Source organism: Periplaneta americana, chromosome 14 (genome assembly GCF_040183065.1).
Source record: "Periplaneta americana isolate PAMFEO1 chromosome 14, P.americana_PAMFEO1_priV1, whole genome shotgun sequence".
In the NCBI taxonomy this organism is placed as follows: domain Eukaryota; kingdom Metazoa; phylum Arthropoda; class Insecta; order Blattodea; family Blattidae; genus Periplaneta; species Periplaneta americana.
Window position 1 is genome coordinate 128,686,948 of NC_091130.1, and position 27,510 is coordinate 128,714,457.

General features: G+C 34.6%; 1 protein-coding gene across 4 annotated transcripts in view; it reads left to right on the plus strand.

The window, feature by feature from the left end:
• Positions 1 to 27,510, plus strand: part of LOC138713728 (longitudinals lacking protein, isoforms H/M/V-like) — a 614,547-nt gene that overhangs the window by 551,501 nt on the left and 35,536 nt on the right. The window contains exon 5 of one of the 4 annotated variants that reach the window (XM_069846061.1): positions 5,200 to 5,600. The exons of the other annotated variants lie outside the window; for them this stretch is intronic. Within the exon in view, the coding sequence (XP_069702162.1) occupies positions 5,200 to 5,585 (386 nt within the window). The 3' untranslated portion in view covers positions 5,586 to 5,600. Of the gene's footprint in view, positions 1 to 5,199; positions 5,601 to 27,510 lie in introns of those variants that run through there. 4 annotated transcript variants of the gene reach the window in all.

Sequence of the window (27,510 nt, forward strand, 5' to 3'; positions counted from 1 at the left end):
AGAGTATATCCTTTAATATATATATTTCTAATTAGATATGAAGATGTAATTTATACTGTGATATTGTTTTCTTGTATGTTATTGGTATGTGTCCCACATATGTTATTCATTCCAATAAAGATTTTTTAATCTAAATATTGTGTTTGGAATGATTACTACATATCAAATAAAATTACAAATTGACGGTACTTTTACGAGTATTTCAACTTAAAATTATGTTACATGTATTAAGTCCAGTTGTTTTTTTGCAGGGCTAGAATGACTTACGTCATTACATTATTTGCTCACGCACATGCACTTGTGCGTGTAAAAAATTGACGCATTTTTTGACACGATACTATTTTGGTTTGACAGATATCTGGTTTGAAAATCATGTTACAGACCTCACTGGCTTGTTTAGGTACGTTTTGGCAGAAGTGTGAACTACAGAGCAAAGGTGGTGCCTTTGTTAGTGTTGTCCACAAGTGAGCAATGAGATGCAGTCTGCTTTTTGTAGGAAAAATGAAATAGTCCGAGTTAAATTCACAGGGAAATGTTAGATGTGTATGGTGATGATCGCCTGGACTGTAACACATCCAGATGGTGCAAATCCTTTGAAGAGAGTCTAGTAAACCTTGCTGATTGGCCACGTTCCTGTCGACCATTTCAATGCCACCCAATGTTAGAGGCATTGAACAGGAAATTCGGAATGAATGACGGATCCTTCTGTGAACCTTGGCAGAACAGTTCAACATTTGGTACCATACATGGCAGATTGAAATTTGCTAGAGTCATGGCCGGTTTTTCCAAGTATTGTTAGAAAATTTAACGACTGTTAAACTCTAAACAGTTTGTTAATTAATAAAATTGTACGTTTTCAACACCAGTTTGGTTTAACAGATTGTTAACAGTTTGTTAATTTTAAATGTAGAATTTTGGGCAGTTAACTTGTTTAACAGTTAGTTAAATATAGCCGATGTCTCCACAGCTGTTCAAACAGAAGTTGCGAAATTAATATTTTGTGTCTCTCTGTAGGGAATGTTTAGCATATGACTGGTAATATAACATTTAAAAAATACTTTGGACTGTTTAAATACATCAGTGTTATTTTTATTTCTTTCGTATTTCATATCCATAATAGCAATGAGGAAATATAACCTTACTTTGTAATTATTATTCAGCACGTCACCTACAACTTTCATTTGTCAACTGTTTGTTTATGGAGCATGGCTACTATAACAGGTTGTCATTTTATGCAAATTTCATGACTCACTCCATAATATAGAATTTAAAGATTAATTTTAGCCAATCAAAAATTGTCTTACATGTGTAGAATCATTACCAACTGCTGTTGACTAATTAAAATAGTGCTAGTTAAGTGTTGGTTATCTTAAACAAAATTATGTTGAACAAATGGAAAATATATTAACAAAGCGTTAAAAATAAACAGACTGTTAATTTAACATTCGTTAAACAAAATTAAACATTACTTGGACAAACTGGCCATCAGTCTGTGCTGGGTGTCCAAGAATCTGATAGAAGAGCAGAAGGGCCAGAGAATGATGTCATCCTTGGATCACTTGATGCATTACCCTGCAGAAAGTCTTGTCTCTCTGGAAGATAGAGGGTGCTATTCATAGACATTTTGCAGCACGCGCTACGAGCATACTAAGCTAGCCCCGGCTATCCACTGGTTACTTGTACAGAATTCAAATCATATCCTATCGCTAACACTGGTTTATTAATACGAAAAATGCTGCTCATCCACCGGAAACCCGCGCTAAAAATGTCTGTGAATACGGCCCATAGTGCCTAACAATGAGTTCTGGATGTACCACTATATGCCCGAAACAAAGCAGGCCAGTCTGTATGCTGTAAAAATATGGCAGTCTTCACCACTGAAGAAATTCATAGTCAGTATGCGAAAAAAAGAGTTCCACTGACAGTGTTCTGGGACACCCATGTCATTCTCTTGGTGGAGTTTCTTCCAAAAGAGATCACTGTGAATTCCGCAACTATGCTAGAACATTGACAAAGTAGCATCATGCCCTTCGTGACACCCTAACAGGGGTGCTGCAAATGTCAGAGTGCTTTATGACATTGCTCACCCTGATGTCGCAGCTTCTGCTCATTAAAAAAATGAGCAATTTGACTGGGTGATGCTCCACAACTCAGTCGAATTGTATTGGTTTGTTTGTTTGGTATGGTTGTTTAAATATCTGTAATATATTATTTATTTTGTAAGCTATTTTGTATTTTAGTTCTTTGAATGGCGCTGCGATTTTGTGTGTTGGTATTGTGACATGTTAGTGTTACCTATGTATTTATTATCATGTTGTGTTTGTGTTGGTTTATTATGTTTTTGTTTTGCTTTTTTTATTAATGTGTCTATTATATTAGGATTGTAACCATTATCTTGTGTTATATACTGTATTTTATAATATTGTGTTCTTTGATGTAGTCATCATGGTTCATTGGTATGTTAATCAGTCTGTGTACCATTGTACAGAAAACTGCATATTGGTATTTGTGTTATATGGGATGGTTTGAAATGTTATGTATATATGTTGTGGTTGAGGATTTTCTGTTCTGATAGGCCTTTATCTTAAATTTCTGCTTGTTTGCTTTTGTTATCATAATGTCTAAAAAAATTTTAGATTAGTTGTGCTCTATTTCTATTGTGTACTTTGACTAAGAATGTATTTTGTGTAAATAATTGATGAAATGGCGATCTTACTTGTGTTAATTATGTAAGCATGTGTGGCTTACAGCTGTTTCGGTGCTACTTGACACCATCCTAAGAGCCTACTAGATCTCGGCGCTATCTCAACTTCGCTGCCTGTTGTGTGAGTGTGTTCGTGTGATGAAGAGTTGTGTCAAATAGTGTGTGTGTTCTGAAATTGGACAGACAGGCAGATCATTCCAAACTCGATACAAAGAACACATTAAAGCAATAAACAGAGGACACAATACATCTACATATGCCGAACACATAACTAATGCTAACCACACATACAATAACATAAATACAGACATGGAAATCCTACACATACAACCCAAAAACCAAAAACTCAACACACTAGAACAATACGAAATATACAGACACACTAAAACACATCCTAATCAAATTCTCAACACACAGATCAATTTCAGAACACACACACTATTTGACACAACTCTTCATCATACAAACGCACCCACACAACAGGCAGTGAAGTTGAGATAGCGCTGAGATCTAGTAGGCTCTGAGGATGGTGGCAAGTAGCAACGAAACAGCTGTAAGCCACACATGCTTACATAATTAACACAAGTAAGATCGCCATTCAATCAATTATTTATATTCAAGTGTTAAAAGTAGTGTACGAAAGATTCAACGTGGAATATTTTGTGTAGATATTGATGTAAGTTTCCTTTTTGTCTTTTATTGTCATTGTATGGAATTAGTAGCCTATCTCTTCTGAGTATCTGTACTAGCATATTATTTTCTTTGTGTGTTTGTTATTCTCGTTATTTGGTATGTGTTTGTTCTGTATTGTGTATGAATAATTCTGCTAATATACTTGATATGGGTGAAGGTGAAGCCATTGGTAATCATAAACATGCGTCTCTCTGTACAATAATATACAGCTTGATTAACATACCAATGAGCCATGCCAACTATATTGAATAACAGAATCAGTACAAAATATATAGCACAATATAATGGTTACATTCGTATTGTAACAGACATATTAATTAAAAAATCAAACAAAAACATGTAAACCAACACAAACACATGATAATAAATACATAACATTAACATATCACAATACTAACACATAAAATCGCAACTCCATGCAAAAAAAAAAAAAAAAAACGCACAAGCATACATGTGCGCACATGCACACACACACACACAGATATTACGGAAATATCTAAACAATCACACCAAACAAATAAATAGAATTCAACTGGAATCTACAAATTAAAATGCAACAGCTGTCCAGATTTCTACATAGGACAAACTGGAAGATCATTCCAAATGAGATACAATGAACATGCTAATGCTCTAACAAAATCATATACTAGGCCTACTACATAAAATTCCACAGAACACATGACTAATAAAAACCATATTATTACAAGAAACAGACGTGGAGATACTATACATTACAGCAAAAAGTCCACAACTAAAAATATTAGAATAAGATGAAATATGCAAGCATACAATAACATATTCGCAACACATATATACTAAACACCCAACTGCAATTGAGTGCAAACATTATTCAGAATAAGATTACGTAACAAACAAATATCCCCCACTACTACCGAAACATCCTACCTCCACCACAGACGACAGGAAGCACTGAAACAAGAAGTGAGATACCTGATGCAGCAGTAGTTCACTAGTTCTCCAAATGCTGACAAAAGTACAAAACCAAGCACCAAAACAGCATCATCCACTTGTATAAGATATACTCCACTTGTATAAGATATACTATAAGATATATTATAATAATTTTAACACTTTAAATGTTTTACAGTTATTTTACTTTTTATCCAATAAGATGGAAGATCAATTCTTTTTATATTTCAGGCATGACTTCAAGTTTTGAAGAAAATATATGTAATAACTAGAATTAAGAAATGTTAATTACTAAAGTACATCTTAGGTATTGGCAGTTACACAAATACATTTTTTTATTTACCAATAACAACTAAACATACACTTTTGTTTAAAATTGGAAATGTCTTTGTATTACTAATATTCAGAAATTCATTAAAAAGGTCAAAGTCTAAAGTATTTAAAAAGAACTTCATCAAAATAAAATTACCGGTAAGTTTTTATATAATTTACCAGAAAGAAATAAATAGCTTTATATTCATAATTTTTATTTGTATAATTTTTCTTATAATACTATTTGTGTATTATGTTATTCACCTGTAAATGTACCTTATTAATACCAAAAGGAAGTTTTTATTGCAGGTATTTTTATGACAGTACTATTGCATATCTGCACTGGCATTATTTTTTAATTAATAGCAGCACATACTGAATGTTTAGTTATAAGAATTGAAGTCATTGTATTTGGAACTTCAGCTAATTATAAAGTTTAACTAGATAAAAATTTCATAGCTTAATAAGCATTTTTAATCCATTATTTAGTATTCTAAATTTTATTTAATTATTACCAATTTATTACGTAAGTAAGATGAGATCTCTGTCTATACTTACAGATGGTGTCACTATATTTGGACAAGAAGGATACTCCATTAAGGAAGAAAGAGAATTATTTGGCTCATATGGTGCTCCACGTGTAGAACATAATTCACCGAATTGGTTTATAAGTGATCAGCTTAATAATACTATGCTTTCTACAACAAAAGTATGGAGATCACAAAGTGTAAAAATTAATTCGCAAAAGTCTGGGGAACTACACTTCCCTTGCCCAAAGTGTAGCAAAGTATACACATGGAAAGCAAACCTTAATCGACATTTAAGGCTAGAATGCGGGAAGAAACCGCATTTAAGATGTCCATATTGTACCTATATCACCAATCGCAAAACTAGTGTGCAAGAACATATTCGTAGACGTCATAAAAATATGCCAAACATTGTATAATATTATTATTGCAGAGTTTTCTTGGGAACAGTTAACACTTGCTTTTAGTGTTTATTATTTCGTTCAAGTTTCAGTTAAATATGTGTTATATTACATTCAAATTAATAAAATGAAATGTTGGATAACATTTTGTTTAAAACTATTTATGTCACTTTTAAAATTTACTGTAATTGAATATTCCATCATATTATGTACATACAGTAATTATTACTTCTGAATAAATAACTATTGTCATTCCTTGTATTCGTCAATGAATATTAAAGTTGAAATTACGCTTTTATGCTATGAATAAATGTAATGTCTTAAAATGTCCCCATTTTGTGTTGAATTATTTGCTGTATTTCACAATTTCAACTAATAAACTATTAAAGAACTTTATTAGTTTCGTGAACACCTACATAACTAAACTTATTTATTGTGAAGAGATTTGTACACATAAGTTTCTGACAGGTTTTACTATTCCTGCTCCATTCGTTTAATTAAGTTCTGACATCAACACATGGAAATGTCGGTTAATTTTCCTCCTCTAGCTCGTCATCAATTCCCGGCTTTATGATTTTGTCACTTTTTCTTAACCTTCCAATTAGGGATCTTTTTTTTATTACAGTTTTGTAATGACAAAGAACCATATTTGTTTCATTTTAACCGTATATATATAATTTATTTCCAAGAAATAGTCTGCCCAGGCATCCTGGGTTGCCAAAAACACAGAATAACACACATATAAGAATAGTAACGATTACAGTAAAATAGATGAGTCAAATTGAAATGTGAACTAGGAGCTTAAATTTAAGAAATAATAAATTTGTACATATATTTGTAACAATCACACACTAACGAATAGAAAAGGGGGAGGGGGGGATTATGCTATTCCATAGAAATGATTTTTCAGAATTGCCACAGACCCTTTAATGGTTGAAGTAATTATTTTTGGAATGATGTCATGGATTCCAAATGTTTTGATAGTGTTTACAGTTGATCGTGGGATGGTGCCCCTCGCTCCGATCATTAAACCATGTACTTCCCAGGTGCCTTCCATCTGATATTTTTCTCGAAAATACGGAATAGTAGGCTCATAAATTTGTTGTTTCTCTTTGTTGACTTCCATTAATCCATTCCCAAAATGTTTATTAAAATGACTATTCTTACCTAATTTCTAAGGACTAGCCATCTGTTCATAGGTTAGTTGACAGCTCCAAATTGTAGAAACTATGTTTCAATCCCGACATATTCTGTAAAGTTTCTTCTTCTTTCTTCCACATTAAGAGTGCAGTTTGTTGCATCCATTCATCAATGCTGTGTAAGAGTATCTTTTTATCCAAACATTTCTGTTTGGTTTTCAATCTACGAGTATAATTCTCTTCACTAATCTGTTGTCCTCCATACGATCGATATGTTCATTCCATTTAATTTCTTATCCATTTATTCACAGGTTCACTTCTAATTCATCCCTAATTATGTCGCTTTTCATTTTAGCCTTCAGTGATTTTTGTGTAATTCTTCCTACAAATCTTCATGTCTGTTGTTTCATTTACTTGCTTAGTCTGTGTTGTAGCTGGATTCACGCTCATTGTGTAAGTACAAGACTTACTTGATTTGTGTATCCTAGTTTTGGTTTCCTATCTTAAATTTGTATTATTCCATATCCTAGTGTCCACACCTGTGGAGTAATGGTTAGCACGTCTGGCCGCGAAACCAGGTGGCCCGGGTTCGATTCCCGGTCGGGGCAAGTTACCTGGTTGAGGTTTTTTCCGGGGTTTTCCCTCAACCCAATATGAGCCAATGCTGGGTAACTTTCGGTGCTGGACCCTGGACTCATTTCACTGGCATTATCACCTTCATCTCATTCAGATGTTAAATAACCTAAGCTGTTGATAAAGTGTCGTAAAATAACCTACTGAAATAAAAGAAAAAAAATATCGTAGTATTGAGGCAACCTCCAGTTTTGTTAGCAGTATTGGTTTGATGTATTACTTCATTCATTGTGTTCGTGCTATTAATCTCAATGCTTTAGAGATATTTAAATTTCATTACTTGATCTATTATTTTACCATCTATTTCTAATTTTAGTCCCACACCGTGGCGTCGTGGTCTAAGGCATCCCGCCTAGGACTCGCGTTACGGAATGCGCGCTGGTTCAAGTCCTCATGGGGGAAGAAATTTTCTCATGAAATTTCGGCCAGTGTATGGGACCGGTGCCCACCCAGCATCGTGATGCACTTGGGGAGCTACAATAGGTAGTGAAATCCGGTTGCGAATACCAGCTATAACGGCTGGGGGGATCATCGTACTAACCACACGATAACTCCATTCTGGTTGGATGATCGTCCACCTCTGCTTCGGCATGTGGTTGTGAGGCCAATAGCCAGCTGGTTGGTCTAGGCCCTTCATGGGCTGTAGCGCCACGGATTATTATTATTATTTCTAATTTTACTCATATAGATTCTTTTGATACTGCTAATGCTTTTGTTTTGTTTACTGAAATTTTCATGTTATATTTGCTTACTGTTTGTTTAAATTTGTGGAGTAGTATTTGTAAATTACCTTCAGAATCTGCTAAACGTCTAAAAGTATCATGTCATCTGCATAATTGGTCAGGTTTAAATTTCTATTATTTATCTGAATTCCATTATTTACTTCTTTATTTAATTTTCTTGTAATTTCATCCATAATGATATCTCCTTGTCTTATTTCTTTCTTGATTACAATTTCTTTAGATAAACAGTTTTTCTCTTAATTACTATCGTATTATCTGCGTATATTTCTGTCATGTTGTTGATTTAATTTCGTGGGAGATCTCTTCTTTCTAAAATAATAAATGCTTCTCCTAATCGTACCCTATCAAACCCTTTTTCTAGATCTATGAAGCATATAAATATTGGTATACTAAATTCTGTTGGTTTTTCAGTTGTTTTTTTAATAAAGACAGCACTGGTACAGAACTTTCCCTTCTGAATTCTTGTTATTCATCTGTAAGATATAAAATATTGTTCAGGTTGTCTGATATTATTTTTGTTAATAATTTATGGTAAAGTATGTAAAGTTTATGGTAAGCAAAGTAATGTTGAGACATTTTTCTCTGAGTGATATAGTGTATCTTGTTACACTCATTATTTCATTTTCTCTCTGTCCTGTTAGCAACTCTGATAGTCTAGTCATGACTACATTTTACTTGATCTATTATCTTGCTTTAAGGTTTATATTTGTCGACTGCTGTAAAGTAAAGGTTAGCATGTCTGACCGTGAAATGAGCAAGCCTGAGTTCAAATCCTAGTTGGAGTTTTTTCCTGACATTATCATCATCCATACCATAGCCCAAGTTAAGTTCACGGTGTAGCATGCTGTACTTGTATAAGAGTGCGGCCATTCGGCTACCCAGTCATTCAGAGAATAGAAGTGGTAAGCACAATAAACCTCAGGCTAGTGTAAGCCTCCAGGTCTCTTCTCCGTGCAAGGGAAAAAAAATTATATTTTATGTTGGGGAGGAGGCAGTATAGTACATGCTGTAACAATGGCCTAAACTAGAATGCGTGTTAGTCATTACAGTAGCTCTCCTGCATGTGGTCAGTATGAACAGATTAATATGTGAAGTGGAAAGTCGGTTTGTATTCTAAAATATGTTCAGCGAACAGTATATGGACAAGGGAGGGAAAAAAAACGTTTCATTGTGATTTCAAGTGGCAATGAAATTATTTTCCAATTTTTGTACAGAAATTGAACCACAGGAAAACAAATTAAACATATTACAGCTGTTTTACTATATTTTGCTGTAATAATTCATAGAATGAGTACCTCCGTGGAAAAAGGTTGGATGTAACATATTGCCCAAGTGTTATATTCCACCTTATTTCACGGAGGTAGGTACTCAATTAGCAAGTGCATTCCAATATTAAAGTTATTCGCAAAATCAAAATCTTCAAATTCTGTACATGCCAATACATCTCAAAATTGTACCACATGTTATGAGACAACTTTTGATAATGTTAAATATGAAAAGTTAGATTCAAGTTGTATGAGTTGTTAGTGCTTGTTGAATAAAATTATAAATATACATTCCTCTTAAACATTCTGCGTTTGAGAATGCATTGTGTTGAAATTGCTAAACTAATCCTTCCTTGAATCAGCATTTACTATGCTGATAAGTCAGTGAGTGAACTTCGACACTTGTGTATCCAGATTCACAAATACATTAACTTATTATTCTTGTGATTCTGGACTTGATGGCTACAGGCAAATAAAGGACATTGAAGCCTGTAAGTTGTGGGCTGCATATTATACCATATCAGAACATTGTTGTCAATCGTAAACAATTTTGACGTAAAATAGATCTCCATGTAGTTAGTATAAGTAATTATATTTTACCTATTATTTACCAGTATTACGGTTTCATTTTTAATGTAATTTACAGTAATTTCACATCAAGATACAATTTATAGTTCAATTGATATATTATATTGATTATATTTTATTTATAGAAAATTAGTAAAGTGACAGTTATTTGTGGATTAAAAAAAAAAAGGATACTTTCATTTTTAAAGTTAAGAGTTTATGTACTGTGTTTGATGCATTTAATATTGAAAATGTTCTGTCGTTTTAACTTAAATGAATACATATTTATTCAATTATTAATTTGTGCCGAAATGTAAAATGCATATAGAAAATCCGTGTAAATTATAGTGTAGTTTTTTAGAGGAAAAGTTGAAATAAAAGAGATTATCGCATTAATTGCTAGTATTAATATATCTTTTCAAAGATTACCATAACAGTACTACCAAGTAACAAATATAAGCATGATAAACGTGTTTTCTTTACAAAATGTAATGTATTAAAATATGACAAATCTATAATCGGTTTTCGTGAAAACAATTTCAGTGCATTAAATTTATAACCTTACTTTTAAGTGACAGTTTTACTATTCACAGTTCCACTACCAGCTTCCATTGTGTGGATGTGGTCTCAACACACAGATCAATTTCAGAACACACACACACACACACACTATTTGACACAACTCTTCATCACATGAACGCACCCACACAACAGGAAGCGAAGATCTAGTGGGCTCTGAGGATGGAGTTAAGTAGCACCGAAACAGCTGTAAGCCGCACATGCTTACATAATTAACATGACTAAGATCGCCATTTAATCAATTAATCATAAAAGAATCTTTCGTTTAAAAATATTCTACACAAAGAGTTACATTGTTTAGGATTTGAAACATGTCCCCTCCGTCTATGTTTTTTGTTCAGCATACTTTCAGTCTCTAAATTTTCTAACAAGATCATGCAAGGTTCTCTGCAAACCTTTTATGCACTTGTCAGAATTAGTACATGAGAAAGGTAAACACTTGGTGTTGTGTAGTAACTTGAGAAACTTACTTTCCAATCACACGATCACCATCGCCTGTACTAACTGCCAGACCTGGCGGAAACTTAGCTCCCTTCTATAAGATCTGAGTGAGTAGAGTTGTCTTGTGTATCCTGCAATATTGTTACCGGTGCCTTTATATGATGGAAGCATAAAGTGTCCAATTCGAAGGGAAAATGCTCAATATATATTATGTCAATCATATTTTTATTATATGAAAATACTTGTAATAAAGTAGGCTATATTATGTTATACACTACTCTCCAAACTGAAAAATTATCACTGTATCATTTTAAAAAATGTTGTTCTGCTTTCAAGTATTTATTTATATATCCAATCTGTTTACTTTTATCGCAGGGAACACTGGCATGCCCACAATTTCAGTACAACACATTAACAACACAGTAATAACATTAAATACAGTACCTAACTTTACATTTCACAATGTCAGCACATTATTTAAGTAACATCACGCTATGTATACTGTATGTTGATTGACAATAAATATATCATATCATATATAGTATTTAACAGTGAAAAAAAAGGTATTTAAAACATAAGTCTTACTGGTATTTTCAATTTTATTATTTTGTATATAAGTTAATTACAGAAACTAGTTTATGAATATTCATACTGATATTTCGCAAAGTATTCTGGAGAATTATTTGCACATTCATAATTTTCGTAATTTTTTTATGGTTGCCATAATAGTAGGTCTAATATCAATATATTAAATGCATTAAGTAAAACCAGTATGGCGGTACAGTATGTAGGTATTATCGTAGGATATTTATAAACATTCATGTATTCCATTAGAGCCTATATCATGCAGAATATTATTAGTACCGGTAATAACACAAATTATCAAATATGCTCTTAAATTCTCAAAATTTGAAAATTGGACAATGAAGTGTACCTAGCCATTGAAGGATTTGGTATAGAGACAGATGAAATTCGGTAGGTATACATACATTAATTTTATAAAAATAATACTTATGTAAAATCCTAAGTATAAATAATAAAAAGGTAGGCCTATATTTAGCCCAACAAGTTTATATGTGCCTGCATCTCGTATTTATTTATTTTATAGAAATTCAATTAAAACTGTTTTTATACTGATTATTAGCTTTTTTTTTTACAGATGGTTCCAGTTATGAAAACCAGTCCCATTTTTACAATTCTAATGAGAGATTCTACAAAATTACCGACACAACAAATTGGAGTGAAACTGTCGCCAGTCAGCAGCAGCTTAAAATGGAGTCTCATCCTTGTCAAAAATGTGGAAAAGTGTATTCCCGAAAAGGAAACTTACAGAGACATTTGAGTTGGGAATGTGGCAAGGAACCATGTCGGAAATGCCCATACTGTCCTTTCATTACGAACTACAAAGGAACTGTGCAGAAACACATAAGGAGACGCCATATAAACATGCCAAACATCATGTAGAAATGTTGCCCATTCAGTTATTGAACTTAGCGTCATCTTTTCATCTATTAATGAAAGACACTGTTGTAAAACTGTCTTGCTCTGTTTCTGAGAAAGATTCACAGAGTAACTCATTTTAATTAAAAAACTAGTTACCGGTACAGCATTGGTAATTGTTTTATTTGATGGTTGAATTTATTAATAGCTTCTGTTTGCAATTACTATAACATTGAAACCTAAAAAATTATATAACAGGAATAAAATACTTGTTTTCCTGTTCAAGAAACGTGAATCACACTTTATGTGCATGTGTAGTTTGTTTATTGTTGTTTTTTGCGTATCATTGAAGAACACTGAATTACTATACAGTATGCGGCAAAACAAACAATACTAAAATTATCGCTCATCTGCTGTCCATGTTTCCCTAGGAACCAAGTATTTATTTATTTTATATGATAGTTTGACATATTGTATATTCGGTGTTGGGGTTAGTGCTGCAATTATAGTTCTCACAACAGAGCAAAATGTGTTTATTGTCGAGCATTATTTCCGGTCATACCGTACAAAGTGGGGTGTCATAATGGGCCGATCTTGTGCCACATTAAAGAGAATTTCGTCATACAGGATCAGTATTTTGTCACCTCGCATGTTATAATGATTTATCTTGATTTTCAGAGTATGTTTGTACAGCTGACGCCAGCGTCGTAGTTATTTAGTGCCAAGTTTGTGAGCTTGTTACTAGTGGAGCTGAGAATGGTACAACTTCCTATACACGTCATATCAGCTATTTGCCAAACACAGTTGTCAGACTGACTGAGGCAAATGTAAAACACTCGCACTTAACGTTCCCATTACTTATTTCACACGCCAAAAACGGTGACGCAGACTTTAATACTGAATTACACTTTGTATGACTGGAAATAATGCTCAATGATAAACACCTTCTCCTCTGTTGTGAGAACTATAATTACAGCACTAACCCCAACACTGAATATAAACTATAATGTAAAATAAATAAATACTTGGTTGCTAGGGGAACGTGGACAGCAGATGAGTGATAATTTCAGTATTGTTTGTTTTACTACATACCGGTACTGTATTTGTAGCTATAAAAGAGTACCAGTATATATATATATATATATATATATATATATATATATATATATATATATATAGGTACTTCTAAAGACGAGAGAGATGAAAAAGTTTAGTTGCAAAGTGCATTTGCTTTATTTCATGTATGTAAATCTATATGTTATTCTTAAATGTTTTCAAAGAAAATATAATTTATCGAATTACACATTGTTTAAAAATATTGTTTCTTCCCTTTACATAAATATGCTATATAACTATGATTTTAAACTTTACTCATTTAGTGTCTTCAATTTGTTAGTTGTTCAGAACAAATATAGAACCAGAAAAAGTATTTTAGAATTATGCAGATAACTGTGATATTATTTATCGTGTAGAGGCATTTCCTTTGAAAATGTGAAAAAATTAAAGTACCTTGGAGTAAAAGTAACAAATATAAATGACACTCGAGAGGAAATTAAATGCAGAATAAATATGGGAAATGCCTGTTATTATTCGGTTGAGAAGCTTTAATCATTCAGTCTGCTCTCAAAAAAGCTGAAAGTTAAAATTTATGAAATAGTAAGTTATATTATCGGTTGTTCTGTATGGTTGTGAAACTTGGACTCTCACTTTGAGAGAGGAACAGAAGTTAAAGGTGTTCAAGAATAAGGCACTTAGGAAAATATTTGGAGCTAAGAGGGATGAAGTTACAGGAGAGTGGAGAAAGTTACGCAATGCAGAACTGCACACATTGTATTCTTCACCTAACACAATGAGGAACATTAAATCCAGACGTTTGAGATGGGCACAGCATGTAGCATGTATGGGTGAATCTAGAAATGCATATAGAGTGTTAGTTGGAAGAACTGAGGGGAAAATATCTTTGAGGAGGCCAAGACGTAGATGGGAGGATAATATTAAAATAGATTTAATGGAGGTGGGATATAATGGTAGGGGCTGGATTAATCTTGCTCAGGATACAGACTAATGCCGGGCTTATGTGAGGGTGGCAATGAACCTCCGAGTTCCTTAAAAGCCATTTGTATGTAAGTAAGTATGTAGAGGCCTATCTACTTTCTGCATCGATCAAGTTCCAATGCTTGCTGTGATTTTGTAACATGACTGACACAGAATCAGATGAGCAACTGAATTTCTCTGTGGTAATGAATTGACTGTGCCTCATGCTGATATCTTAGTTTCTAGTATTGATCAATTATGCAGGGTGATTCAGAATTCCTATTGTACCTTTCCAGGGATTGTAGAGAAGACTTAATAGATTAAATTTTGATAAACAACCCATGTCTGGAAATGTACTGTTTCGATACCTACTACAACGATGACAAGATCAAATCTACTGCTTCATGGTATGCAGCCCACATTGACGGAGAGCAACATCTTCAATCAACAGATGACATGTGTCTTCTGTTTACAATCTTATGTACTGCTTTGGCTTTCTCGTCACTTGCTATTCAATCATTGCTGAAGACTGTACAATGTACAGTATGGTTGGTTGAATACACGTTTGCCGAGAAAACCGAGATGTTTTTAATTTACAGATCAACTCCTTGGCCACCACGATCGCCGGATCTAACTCCTCTTGACTTTTTCGTGTGAGGCCATATGAAGAGTCTTGTTTATGAGACCCTTTAGAGTCGGAGAAGAACTGGTGGGACATTTGAAATTTGATCTTGTCATCATTGTAGCATCGAAATGGTATGTTTCTGACATAGGTTGCTCATCAAAACTTTATCTACTAAGTCTCTTTTGCAATCCCTAGAAAGGTGTAATAGGAATATTCATATTCATTGACTACAAATAAGAAATAAAAGTAATTGTTCTCTGTTGCACTACGTATGTCTCATTCTAATATTGTTCAGAGAAAGAATATTCTTCTTTTTCTTCTTCCTAACTGAGGGTGTAGAAAAGTACAGAAGCACAAATGACCCATTGTGAGCCCTCTAAATTAGAAATCATCGCAGGAGACAGCATTGGGTGACCAGCTTCACTATGATCCTGGGTGTGATTTCCTGAATTTCCTCAGGAGACAACATGTGTTTCCCAAGTTATCGATCCCTTGTATGGCTTAAATCTGGACAGTCCAGCAGAATGCGAGGTGATGACTCATCAGAGGAAGGATATTGTTCATTTGGTTAAGATTAGAAAGATTTCCTTAATTTCCGTGATTGTTACCCATTCTCTAATACTGTTACAAGCCACAAGTTCACGGATAGCAATCTGATTTGTGCTCTGAGACCGTGCTGAGCATTTGTTTGATTACCTGGTTTAATTTTTCTTAAGTTTTTCCCAGCTGTAGAGCAAATGCCAAGTCATTCTATAGCGAATCCTCTGACTCATCTCACCAAATACTATCTAGTTATCACCAATTTTACCAACAATAGATAATTATGCAGCATTATGTAGAAGATCAAAAATATTACAGTCTTATTGTGAACTCTACTGGGTGTTCAGTTCAAAGTCTGTCATGGCTCGCTGTATGCCGTCATGTGGCTAGCCGATGAGCCTAGAGAATTCAATCTTCCTACACTTCCGCAGAGGTGTATTTTACCTATGTGCCAGAGAAGTTGTCTAGAAAGTACGGCGTTCATTCTGAAGAGTACTTACCAATACGTACGGTAATGCCGGTAGTGGCAGGAATGTGAACTGTTTCGAAACATGTACTGAGGTGAGTTTTTTCTTACTGTCGAGATATGGGGAGAGGGTTAAGATGATTACTTACGTATTTGTTGACATTAATTTCGACGGTCAACATGGACACAGAGCATTTGATTTGTGTTGTGGAATGTTGCCGTACGCAACCAATGATAACAAATACCCTGCGTACGACTTGGCCGCGCAAAACACAGTTCGAAAGAGGTTATGGTAGCACACAGACCATACAGACTGCCATCTGTTGCTACGACGTTCAAGTTATATCGTACACATTCTCAAGTTCAGATTGAACGCCTTGATTCATAGGCAACTTCTCTGATATAAAAGCTGAAACTCGCTTCAAATCGCTGACTCATCAACAGTGACGTCATGACACACTTTGAAATGAACACCCAGTATTAAAGTATTTTGATGTATGTAAATTTGTTCTTCAATTTTCATTTGACGTCATATTTTAACAAACATCTTGAAGCAGAAATTGTGTAAATTCATATATACAGTATATAATCCGTCACCATCTCATTCTAGTTTTGAGGTCAAGAAGACATTGAACTCTACCTCCATGCCCCCTGAACACCTTCATGGCGCATATAAGGAATACCTTTATCCTTTACTTTTTTTAGCATATATACAGTATGTGGATGTACAAAGAGTGGTGCACGAAATATTGAACCATTGGTTTTCATTATTACGGCCATACCATTAGATTGAGTTATTTAAAATCTCACACATAAATGCAGTGGTTTATGGGAAATCCTATAGGGTTCAGGACAGGTCAGTTCGTAAGATGATGACAGGGATTAGATTATTGTGGACAAAGAGCTAGGTAAGTTAGTAATCTTTCACTCAGAATCGAAAAGTGTGATTATTACACTAGGCTGACCAGATTTTTTATGGTCCAACAGGGGACATCGGCAATTTCAAGAAAAACCACAAACACTTATCTAGTCACTATGCGTTGAAATGTTGCAGAAATTACATGTAACAGTAAATACAATTATAGAACTCTGCACACTAAATTTGTAGAGTATTTTAACATTCTGAATTAAATGAATAAACACACATAACTTCTATACATCATTATGGCCACTAAGAATTCAATTTCAGTACTGATGCATGTATCGAAGTCTTTCACATGATATTGTACACACTGAATTTTAACACGCACATTTTACAAGTACTGGTCTGAAGAATATATCTTTTTAAGGATCTGTTCATTCCCATACACATTCACGCTAAGTTCTTCACATGAGAAATGAAAGTTTGTTTTCACTTGTAACAAAGGTGTTTCAATTTCGTTCTTGACTTTTCATCAGTCCAGATTGAGTTTATTGTGGAGAAAGTCTTTCAACTGACGAATTACTGACTGAAAGACACAAGATTAATGACACTATTTTGAGAAGATTTTCAAATGGAATAGATTTTTTTTTTTTTTGTTGAAATGTTGAAAAACATCACACCAATTTTCACATGTTGATTTGTCACAAAACTTTTCATTTTTTGAACTACTTAAAAATGGATGCTGCGGCAGTACTAACGCTTTTGTGCAACGCGAATGAATACAAAGATGGTATAGCGTATGTTCACAGTCTAGTATATACAGTCGCGAAGCACAATACGTAGTAAATATGCAAACATTAGATAGTTGCTCACCACTAGGATCGCTAATATTGCCTCATTACAGGCAATGCAAAATAGTACCGTCACAGTCTATTGTTTCTAGCACTCTCAAAACTCAAGCTTCGTGACTGTATATAGTAGACTGTGGTATGTTCTTCTCAAAGAGTACAGAATATCTTATACTGTGCTGGCTGGTTCTTCTGTCTCATACTGAGAACCGTTCAGAAATGTACATGAATCACAGCAGTTTCATCACGATACTTAAATATTCATGTGTAAAATGTCATTGAAACAAAATCAAAATTTCTGGGAATAAAAAGGGGACATTTGCTCCCCGGGGACAGCAACTCAAAACTGGGGACTGTCCCCAGAAATCGGGGATGTCTGGTCAGCCTATATTACACAGAAACATTTCTGTGAGTATTTCCATACAAAATGGACTTCCAATAAAAATCACTATTTAATTGTTGAAACAATTTTAAAACAAAGGGACAATGTTGGAACTGAAATGCTGGCATGCTTCTCAAATTTGTTGCCAGAGAATGTGGGCACTGTGAGAGTAACAGTACAGCTTGGTCATGACAAGTCAACAAGAAGTGCTACAACCAGAACTGGTAATCTTTTGTCATTCTATTGAGTTGATTCTCCATTCAGACTTTCATACAAAGAGATGGTGATAAGAAAGAAGAACTTAATTTTGCAGCTTGGTTCTTGCAGATTGAGGATATATTGCACAACACCCAATTCCCAGATGACGCTTACTTCCTTCTGAGTGATGTAAGCCTTAGTTGGTCAATAATCAGAACTGGGCTGCAGAAGTCCAGAGCACTTTCATGAAAGAATGGTAGATTTTCCACACTCATCACCTTAGTGTATTCTGTTTGTGTTCTTTTTGATTACACTTGATTTAATACACCAGTAATGAACAGCAATAATATGTTTATTCTATAGGAAATTATGATATTTAACTTCATTTTGTATAATTTACTTCTGTTCAATAATATTGAAATGACTGTAAAAGACAATGTGAGCAAAATGCTCATGCATGATAAACAGCATCACAATTGAGATAGCAACAAATGATAGGTTAAATGAATATTTATAATATTTTCCCTCCTTTTAAACTAAGCAATTAAAATCATGTACCCGTACTAATATTAGTAAATATTTGTAATGTAATAATAATAATAATAATAATAATAATCCGTGGCGCTACAGCCCGTGAAGGGCTTAGACCGACCAGCTGGCTGCTGGCCTAACGCCCACATGCCGAAGCAGAGGTGAACGATCATCCAACCAGAATGGAGGTATCGTGTGGTTAGCACTATGATCCCCCCAGCCGTTATAGCTGGCATTCGCAACCGGATTTCGCTACCTATCGTAGCTCCCCAAGTGCATCACGATGCTGGGTGGGCACCGGTCCCATATACTGGCTGAAATTTCATGAGAAAATTTCTTCCCCCATGAGGACTCGAACCAGCGCGCATTCCGTAACGCAAGTCCTAGACAAGATGCCTTAGACCACAACGCGGGACTATTTGTAATGAATTTTGTCGAAATTAACGTGAGATATATTTTTAAATTGTGTGCTTTGTGAAAATAAATCACATACCTATACTTTGGCCCCCTAAAATATTGACTAAAATCGGGGATATTGTAGACTCAAAATACCATATTTATCTTACAAATTGTAACTATTCGTACTCTATTTTTAGATAGTATTGCCTTCACTTTAGTGAATGTAAAATTTATTTACAATTTTGTATCATCAGAATTTACGTTATTATACCATGATGTAATAACTGTAACTTATTTTCATAGGGAATTCTTTGGGTGCTATGCATAGACATTTCGCTAGCCCGTGCTACGAGAGTGCTAAACTAGCCCCGGCTATTGACTGGTTACTTGTACAGGATTCATATCATATCACATCACTAACACTGGTTTATGAATACGAAAAACGTTACTTCGCTGATCATCCACCGGAAGCCCGCGCTAAGAATATCTATGAATATGGCCCTATGTGATTTCATATTAAACGGTTATACATGTATGTTGATTTTGAAATTAAATTAATAGCTTCATGTAAGATCTATCAGCCAGAGATTCTGTGTATTTTATTTTAAAAAATATTAGCTGTCACATTATTATGGCATAGTTGGCACTGAAATAATTACTTATTTTATTTCAAATATAGTCCTATACATATGAATTAATATTCATGTAGTTCATTTTTTAATGACTGCCATTAACTGCTAGCAGATTATATGTATTATAATAATTATAACCATTATAAGCACTTATATTAACTTTTTTTTTTTTTTAACTTTTACAGAATTTGGAACATATCAAGTCTCATACTTATATTCTGACCTGAACGAGAGAATCCATAAAACTAGAATAGAAACAGCGTGGGATCAAAATTTCGCCAGTCAGAAAAGACATGATGTGACTGCAGCTGAAGCTTTTCCCTGTCATAAGTGTGGCAAAGTATATTCTCGGAAAGGAAACTTGCAAAGGCATTTGAGTTGGGAGTGTGGCAAAGAGCCCCACCAACAATGTCCATATTGTCCATATGCTACAAACCGGAAAACGAGTGTTCAAGAACATATTCGAAGACGTCATAAGGACAAGCCAAATATTGCGTAATTCTACGACGTAGTGCGCCAGAATTTTGTTACCTAAAGTGATTACCATCAGTAAGAATTCAGTCAAATATTGGTGGTATGATGTGATATTGTTGTTTATAATTATGTATATGCATGATTAATGATAAATAAATAGCAATTCCAAATATAGTGGTACAACAAAATAGTCTTGATTTTGTACAGACCATTGATTATATGATCATATTTTTATTACATCATTTCATATTTGCCATTTTCATGTCACCATGTACTTGTAGTAATGTAGAATTTCATTCATAAATCCTGCAATTATGTGAATTCACTTTTATTCTTCGAAAATAATTCCGTGAATCATATGAAATGAGATTATTCTGATTTATTGTATAATAAGGATGAGTTCCGTTTAATTGTATTGTATTGTATTGTTGTATTTATTAATTCCCTGTACAATCCATTACAGATTATAGGTTCGTCATTAGATACAAACACAAAATACAAACGCAAAAAATACACACACATACACATGCAAATAAGATTTCTAGTATGAATTTAATTTTAACACTCTTAAGTTTTCCAAAGAATAGTAAAACTACCAAAAGACACAATAAATAACAAGATAATTAGATGTAACATATGTGAATGAGTCATCATGCTATGAAGGTGATAAAATATATAGGCTATACAGGAAAGATTGTTGTTGCTTTTTATCCTATACTTATTGCCGAGACTTCAACAAACAAAATTTGATAAACAATCTCAAGGAAAAAAATGGAACTCTCTGCACCATAATCCACAGTTGAATCCCGATTTATCACGCAAATCGTCTGTAGCTGCATTTAGATTGGCAACAGGCCATGAATGTTTGGCCAAGCACCTGCATTGAATTGAAATATATCACTCCCCTAACTGCCCATTGTGCAATTCAAATCAAGAAATGGTTTCAGAGCACCTCTAAATCTCTGCTTCAGTGGCTGACCATCTTTGAAAAATATTGGAGTGCAAGAGGTCAAATCACTTTATTGTCAGACGCCTGCATTAGAAAACAACAACATATTTATTGCCGAATTCATAAATAATATTTATTAGCTTTAAGCTTTTTAAATGATTATTTAGGAAAGTTTATTGAAAAATGTAAAATTGAAAGGTTCTAAATTTATGGTTATACTACTCAATTTGCTAATAATCCCTATATTTCAATTAATAGTGGCATTGGACCATGGATGAATTCTTAATACAGTAAAACTATTTATACAGTGAAAGAGTAATGGAACGGAGAAAAATTCTCTCTAGCGCCGGGATTTGAACCCGGGTTTTCAGCTCTACGTGCTGATGCTTTATCCACTAAGCCACACTGGATACCACTCTGGCGTTGGACAGAATTGTCTCTGATTAAGTTCCAAATCTTGGGTTCCCTCTAGTGGCCGCCCTCTGTACTACGCCATAGATGTCTATGAACATAGGACCGAAGTCCACACATGTGCTGAGGTGCACTCGTTATGAGTAACTAGTTGGCCGGGATCCTACGGAATAAGCGCCGTCTTAAATCACGAAGTGATTTACGCATATCATACATATTATTATAATGTACCGAAGTACATATGATATTTCCATGCAGATATTCTGCGTCATCATACGATGAAAGAGTAATGGAATGGAGAAAATTCTCTCCGGCGCCTGGATTTGAACCCAGGTTTTCAGCTCTACGTGGTATCCGGTGTGGCTTAGTTGATAAAGCATCAGCACATAGAGCTGAAAACCCTGGTTCAAATCCAGGCGCCGGAGAGAATTTTCTCCGTTCCATTACTCTTTTATCGTATGATGACGCAGAATATCTGCATGGAAATATCATATGTACTTCGGTACATTAAAATAATATATATTTATACAGTGTTATCCTCTTTGATGATTGCTTAGGTAAAAATTTTTATCTACGTAATCTGCAAAGGAAATAATGACTTATAATTATTATATATAATTTATATACCGTAATTATATATTCGAATTGTCATAGAAATTTGGTGAATTCTTAGTTTTTAGGCAAATCAAGAATTAAGTAATTATGCAATTTACAAGATGTGTTGATTTTTTATGTCTATAACTATTGAAGCTGAGTTACGTACTTTGGAATTGATAGTTTATAAATGAGGAGCAATTATTTTTTAGTTTTTAGGCAAATCAAGAATTTAAGCAATTAGCAATTTACAAGATGTATTGATTTTTCATGTCTATAACCACTGAAACTGAATTGTGTACCGTACTTTGGAATTGATAGTTTTGACAGTTTTCGTGATGGACTGGGGAATTGTTTGTGAATGGTTCTAATTTTGAGCATATGTTGTAAAGTTTGGTTAGTGATAGGGTTTTGTTTAGTTTTAAGGCCTACTTAACATGATTTTACATACTTACAGTATTTGTCTCAAGTTTGAGGTCCGCGAAACAAATTTAATAAATAGCTAAAAGACATGAAACCAGTGAATGGGTACAATTTCCACACATTCATACATAACATTTAATGGAGATTCGAAATATGTAAATTTTAATATAGGGTGCCATTTAAGAAAATAAAATTTATTGTCACACCCTGTATTCCTGAATAACTTTTTTTGAACACTGGTATTATATTGTATGGTTTGTCTCCAACAGCTTTTGCATGAAACCTCTTCTTCTTTTTTTTTTATTTTTTTTTTATAAAATTGCAAATTTAGGCACACACATATATTAAACATAATGCAGATTATATCATTATAGCATAGATAAGTAATATGTGTCTGTATTTTTATCTCTCTGCTATGTCATCTGTTTTATTTATATTAGACCATAAACTGACACTTCTGGTTCTCTATTTTACAGACTTTACTACTTATGATGTACCATCTACTTGTTCTGGTACAGGAAAGGATTTGTTTGATGTGGGACTAAAATCAGTCTGGAATACTAACTTTACCAATCAGCTACTTGCAGTTGCAACAACAACAGATTCCCAAGGCCTTTCTCATTACTGCCCTAATTGTGGTAAAGCATATTCTTGGAAATCAAATCTAACCAGACATTTAAGATTGGAGTGTGGAAAAGCTCCTCGTCAGCAGTGTCCATACTGCCCTTATATTACCAACCACAAGTGTGTTGTGCAGAAACATATTAGACGGCATCATAAAAATATGCCTAACATCCCATAAGCTTGAACAGTGTTGTAACAATAAGTAAGTTATATGTAAGAACTTTATTCTGTTTGTGTTTGAATAAATCGTGTTTTTGGACTTACATTAGAAACAATGAGTTTTATAAAGTACTGTTTTTATATATTTTCGTGGTAACTGTTTTATACCCTTTTGAATATATTAAATACATCCTTGATTTCATTATTGTGAATTCTGAAGATGATTGTATGAATGAAAAATTTAATTTCTCTTTGTGTAATTTATTAATGCAGATGAATTAATTTCATGTGCCCTTTGTGAATTGTGTTTCTTATTTATGACTGAAATTAATGTAGCAATGTAAAAATTATTTGATATACATATTGTAAATCATCTTGAGTGAGAGCATTGGAAGTACTCCTATTTAAAAAATGAGGTATTAATACTGCAAATGACCTCATTTTTGTAAAATTTAATACATACCAGGGTCATTTCATCAATAATGCACAGGTTGGGAGAACTGTTAAGTGTATGACGCAACACTAATGAAAATTATGTCTGTTGCAGTTGAAGAATTGAGGAAGAAGCACGTATGTTCGTTTTGTTCATAGCATACTCTGTTATTAGGTAACGAGAGTTAGAAATGGAGCCTACATGTGTCTCGGGTACTGTGACGATTGAAGACCCCCTACAAAAACAGAAATCCACACTTCCACAGTGCTTTGAGTGGAGTTTGTGGTGAACTTACAGTGGACTGTAATACAGTTTCTCATTGGGCTCCTCGTTTTCATGATGGTCCTTTCAACAAGTTTGCAATATCCAGGGATTTCTCCTTCTGTTCAGCAGTTAAGCAGTGAGGGGACCCATTGCGCAGAAATTTTTCTCTTTTTCAAATTCTTTGTCAAAATATGGAATACTGAATTTGGTGAAATCCCCATAGCTTCTGAAAGGTCCTCATATGTTGTTCGATGATCTTCTTGAAAAGTGTCCACCACAAGTTTCACACATTGTTCATGTGTTGATGTTTTCGGCCTTTCTGGTCTTGCATCATCGTCTAAGCTGACACAAAAAAGAGTAGCCCAACGAGAAACTGTACTATGAACCACTGTAAGCTCACTGCAAACTCTGCTCCGGTGTAGATTTCTGTGAGGTTTTGCCACATATAGATTCAGTCTTCAATCTTCAATCGTCACAGTACTCGAGATACATGTAGACTCCATTTCTAGTTCTTATTACCTAAACACAGAGTATGCTATGGACGAAACGAACACACGTGCTTCTTCCTCAATCCTTCAACTGCAACTGACGTAATTTACATTGTTATTGCATCATGCACTTCTCAGTTCTGCCAACCTGTGTGTTATTTATGAAATAACCCTAGTATTTAATACTAAATGTTGCATACATGTTTTGAGTACCTATGTTCCTTTCACGCTCATTGTTCAGTACACTGCATTTACTTAAGGACTGCAGTACAGTGTGGTGAACTTTAATTCTTTGCATGAATTCTTTACTTGTTCTGCTTCAAAAGTTTCCTGTTTGAGGAACTGCAAGTAGAAAATAAATTAAGGTACCAGTATACTGTTTATACTCTAGAGCTTGAAACAAATTGTCTTTCTATTAACCATTACCACCATCAATGTAGTACAGTTCTTCCATGGTGTGACAGACTATCAATTGCATTCATGTAATCTATTGTACTTAGAAGATATAGATCCCATGCTGTGGTGTCATGGTCTAAGGCATCCTGCCAAGGGCTCGCGCTACGGAATGCACGCTGGTTCGAGTCCTCATGGGGGAAGAAATTTTCTCATGAAATTTCGGCCAGTGTATGGGACCGGTGCCCACCCAGCATCGTGATGCACTTTGGGAGCTACGATAGGTAGCGAAATCCGGTTGTGAATGCCAGCTATAACAGCTGGGGGGATAATCGTGCTAACCACACGATACCTCCATTCTGGTTGGATGATTGTCCACCTCTGCTTCGGCATGTGGTCATGACGCCAGCAGCCGGCTGGTCGGCCTAGGCCCTTCACGGGCTGTAGTGCCACGGATTAGAAGACATAGAGACTGCTGAATAGCACAGTTTATTTTGTCAGCTGTATGAAATAGTTTTTTAACCTTTCAGAGAGGAAATAATGATAGACAAGGATAGATAAAACTTCAACATTTTGAGGAATCAATCCACTTTTTTCAGAAGTCAGCACATTTTATTCACACATGCAATGAAAAAACCATTCGAGTTAAGATAAAGATATATTTACTTACTTACTTACAAATAGCTTTTAAGGAACCCGCAGGTTCATTGCCACCCTCACATAAGCCCGCCATCGGTCCCTATCCTGTGCAAGATTATTTCTTTGCTGTGGTTGTGCCAGAGAATCAGTCCCATTCTGAGGCTTATTGTATGGATTCGTAACAAACTGTTTTTTATGGTTATGGGTTGTTAGCCCTTCGCCCAACCCCCAAGCTGGAGGACTACCCCTTATCTGCTGTCCATGACTGCTTATTCAATATATTCACAGCTATCCTCCATATCTGGAGGCTGTCTCCTCTATCCGCAACCTGAGAACACACCTTGCTGTGGTGCTAGGGACCCACAATACATGGATTTATTGAAATATATTAAACAATATTAAATACCCATGCGATGCAAACATACGCTCTCAGAAACGCCCTCTGCTTTTCGTTGAAGCTATATTGTGACAGTTATCTTAGGATGCACAGGAAATATAACAATATTAATCTAAAAAGCACACTCAAACTTCTTCCTACAACCATTTTTGTTAACGTTATTTATTAATCATAGCAACATAAAAGAAATCGAAGCCTTAAAAAATTTGGAACTCAATAAAAAATTAGGCACTGCATAAATGTTTTAAGTGTCATTGTGACCTGAGATCCGGAATTAATCTACCCCTGATGATAGGCTAACAGGTTGTACGAGTATAAGGAGTGTGGAAGAAATCCCATTTCCAAGCTACCAAAAGATTACAAATGTCACAATATCTAGTTGGGGGTCATAATTGCCTTACAGCAGAATACAATTTTTATGATGTAAAAGCTGTGATTGTTGGCAATGAATGGCTTGACTAATTTCCACAAAAGAATCTCATATGGTCCATTGACAGCGATACCAGGAGGGACAACATAGTCCAATTACAATCTTGCACTGGTGAAAATCGTCATATTGTGACATTTGACTGTGTCTTACATTTTCTTCCATGGTGACTTAGGGAATGCCATTCGGATATTCCATTACTTCAATTGCAAATTGAAAAAATGCATGATCCACGATTTTCTTCCATAGTTAAAATGTGTCCTTCTATCATAATCACCATTCAAAAGGCAGGTGGATAATGCCTTACAAATTTAGCGCTGTTCTGTTGTCAACATTTTTGTGGTATTCATTTATCATAGATTTTTCATCCTCACAACTCTTGGATCAGAATTCGATATACACTAGCGAAAAATATTTCAAATTGTGCAGAAATCATCGTACACAGCATGTTGTGGTCTTTTTTCTTGAACAGCAGGAACATGTTGAATTTGTACTCAGTGGCGGATCCAGGATTCCCTAAAAGAGGGGGGGGAGTAATTTTTTTTTCTGCTGTTGTCGTCACTTGCCAGTTGCTGCTAGGACGAGTCCACTAGTTACTATTAAAGGGATATACGGTGGTCACCCTAGCAAATGCTTTAGTGATGTATGTATGTAAGGTAGAAATAAAGCTGTTGGTTAATCTATGTAAAGATTATTAATTTTTTGGCCCTACAGAAGTCTTTTATGGTTATTAATAACGGAGAAAAATTCGCTCTGGCACCGGGAATCGAACCCAGGATTCCCAGTTCTACGCACTGGGTGCTCTAGACAGTGCGTAGAATTGTGGGTCCTGGGTTCGGTCCCCGGAACTGGAGCGAATTTTTCTTCGTCATTAACAAACAAAACTGTTGGTTTTAATTTCATCAAGGTAAAAGAATAACTTTGTAAACCTAAATATAACTATT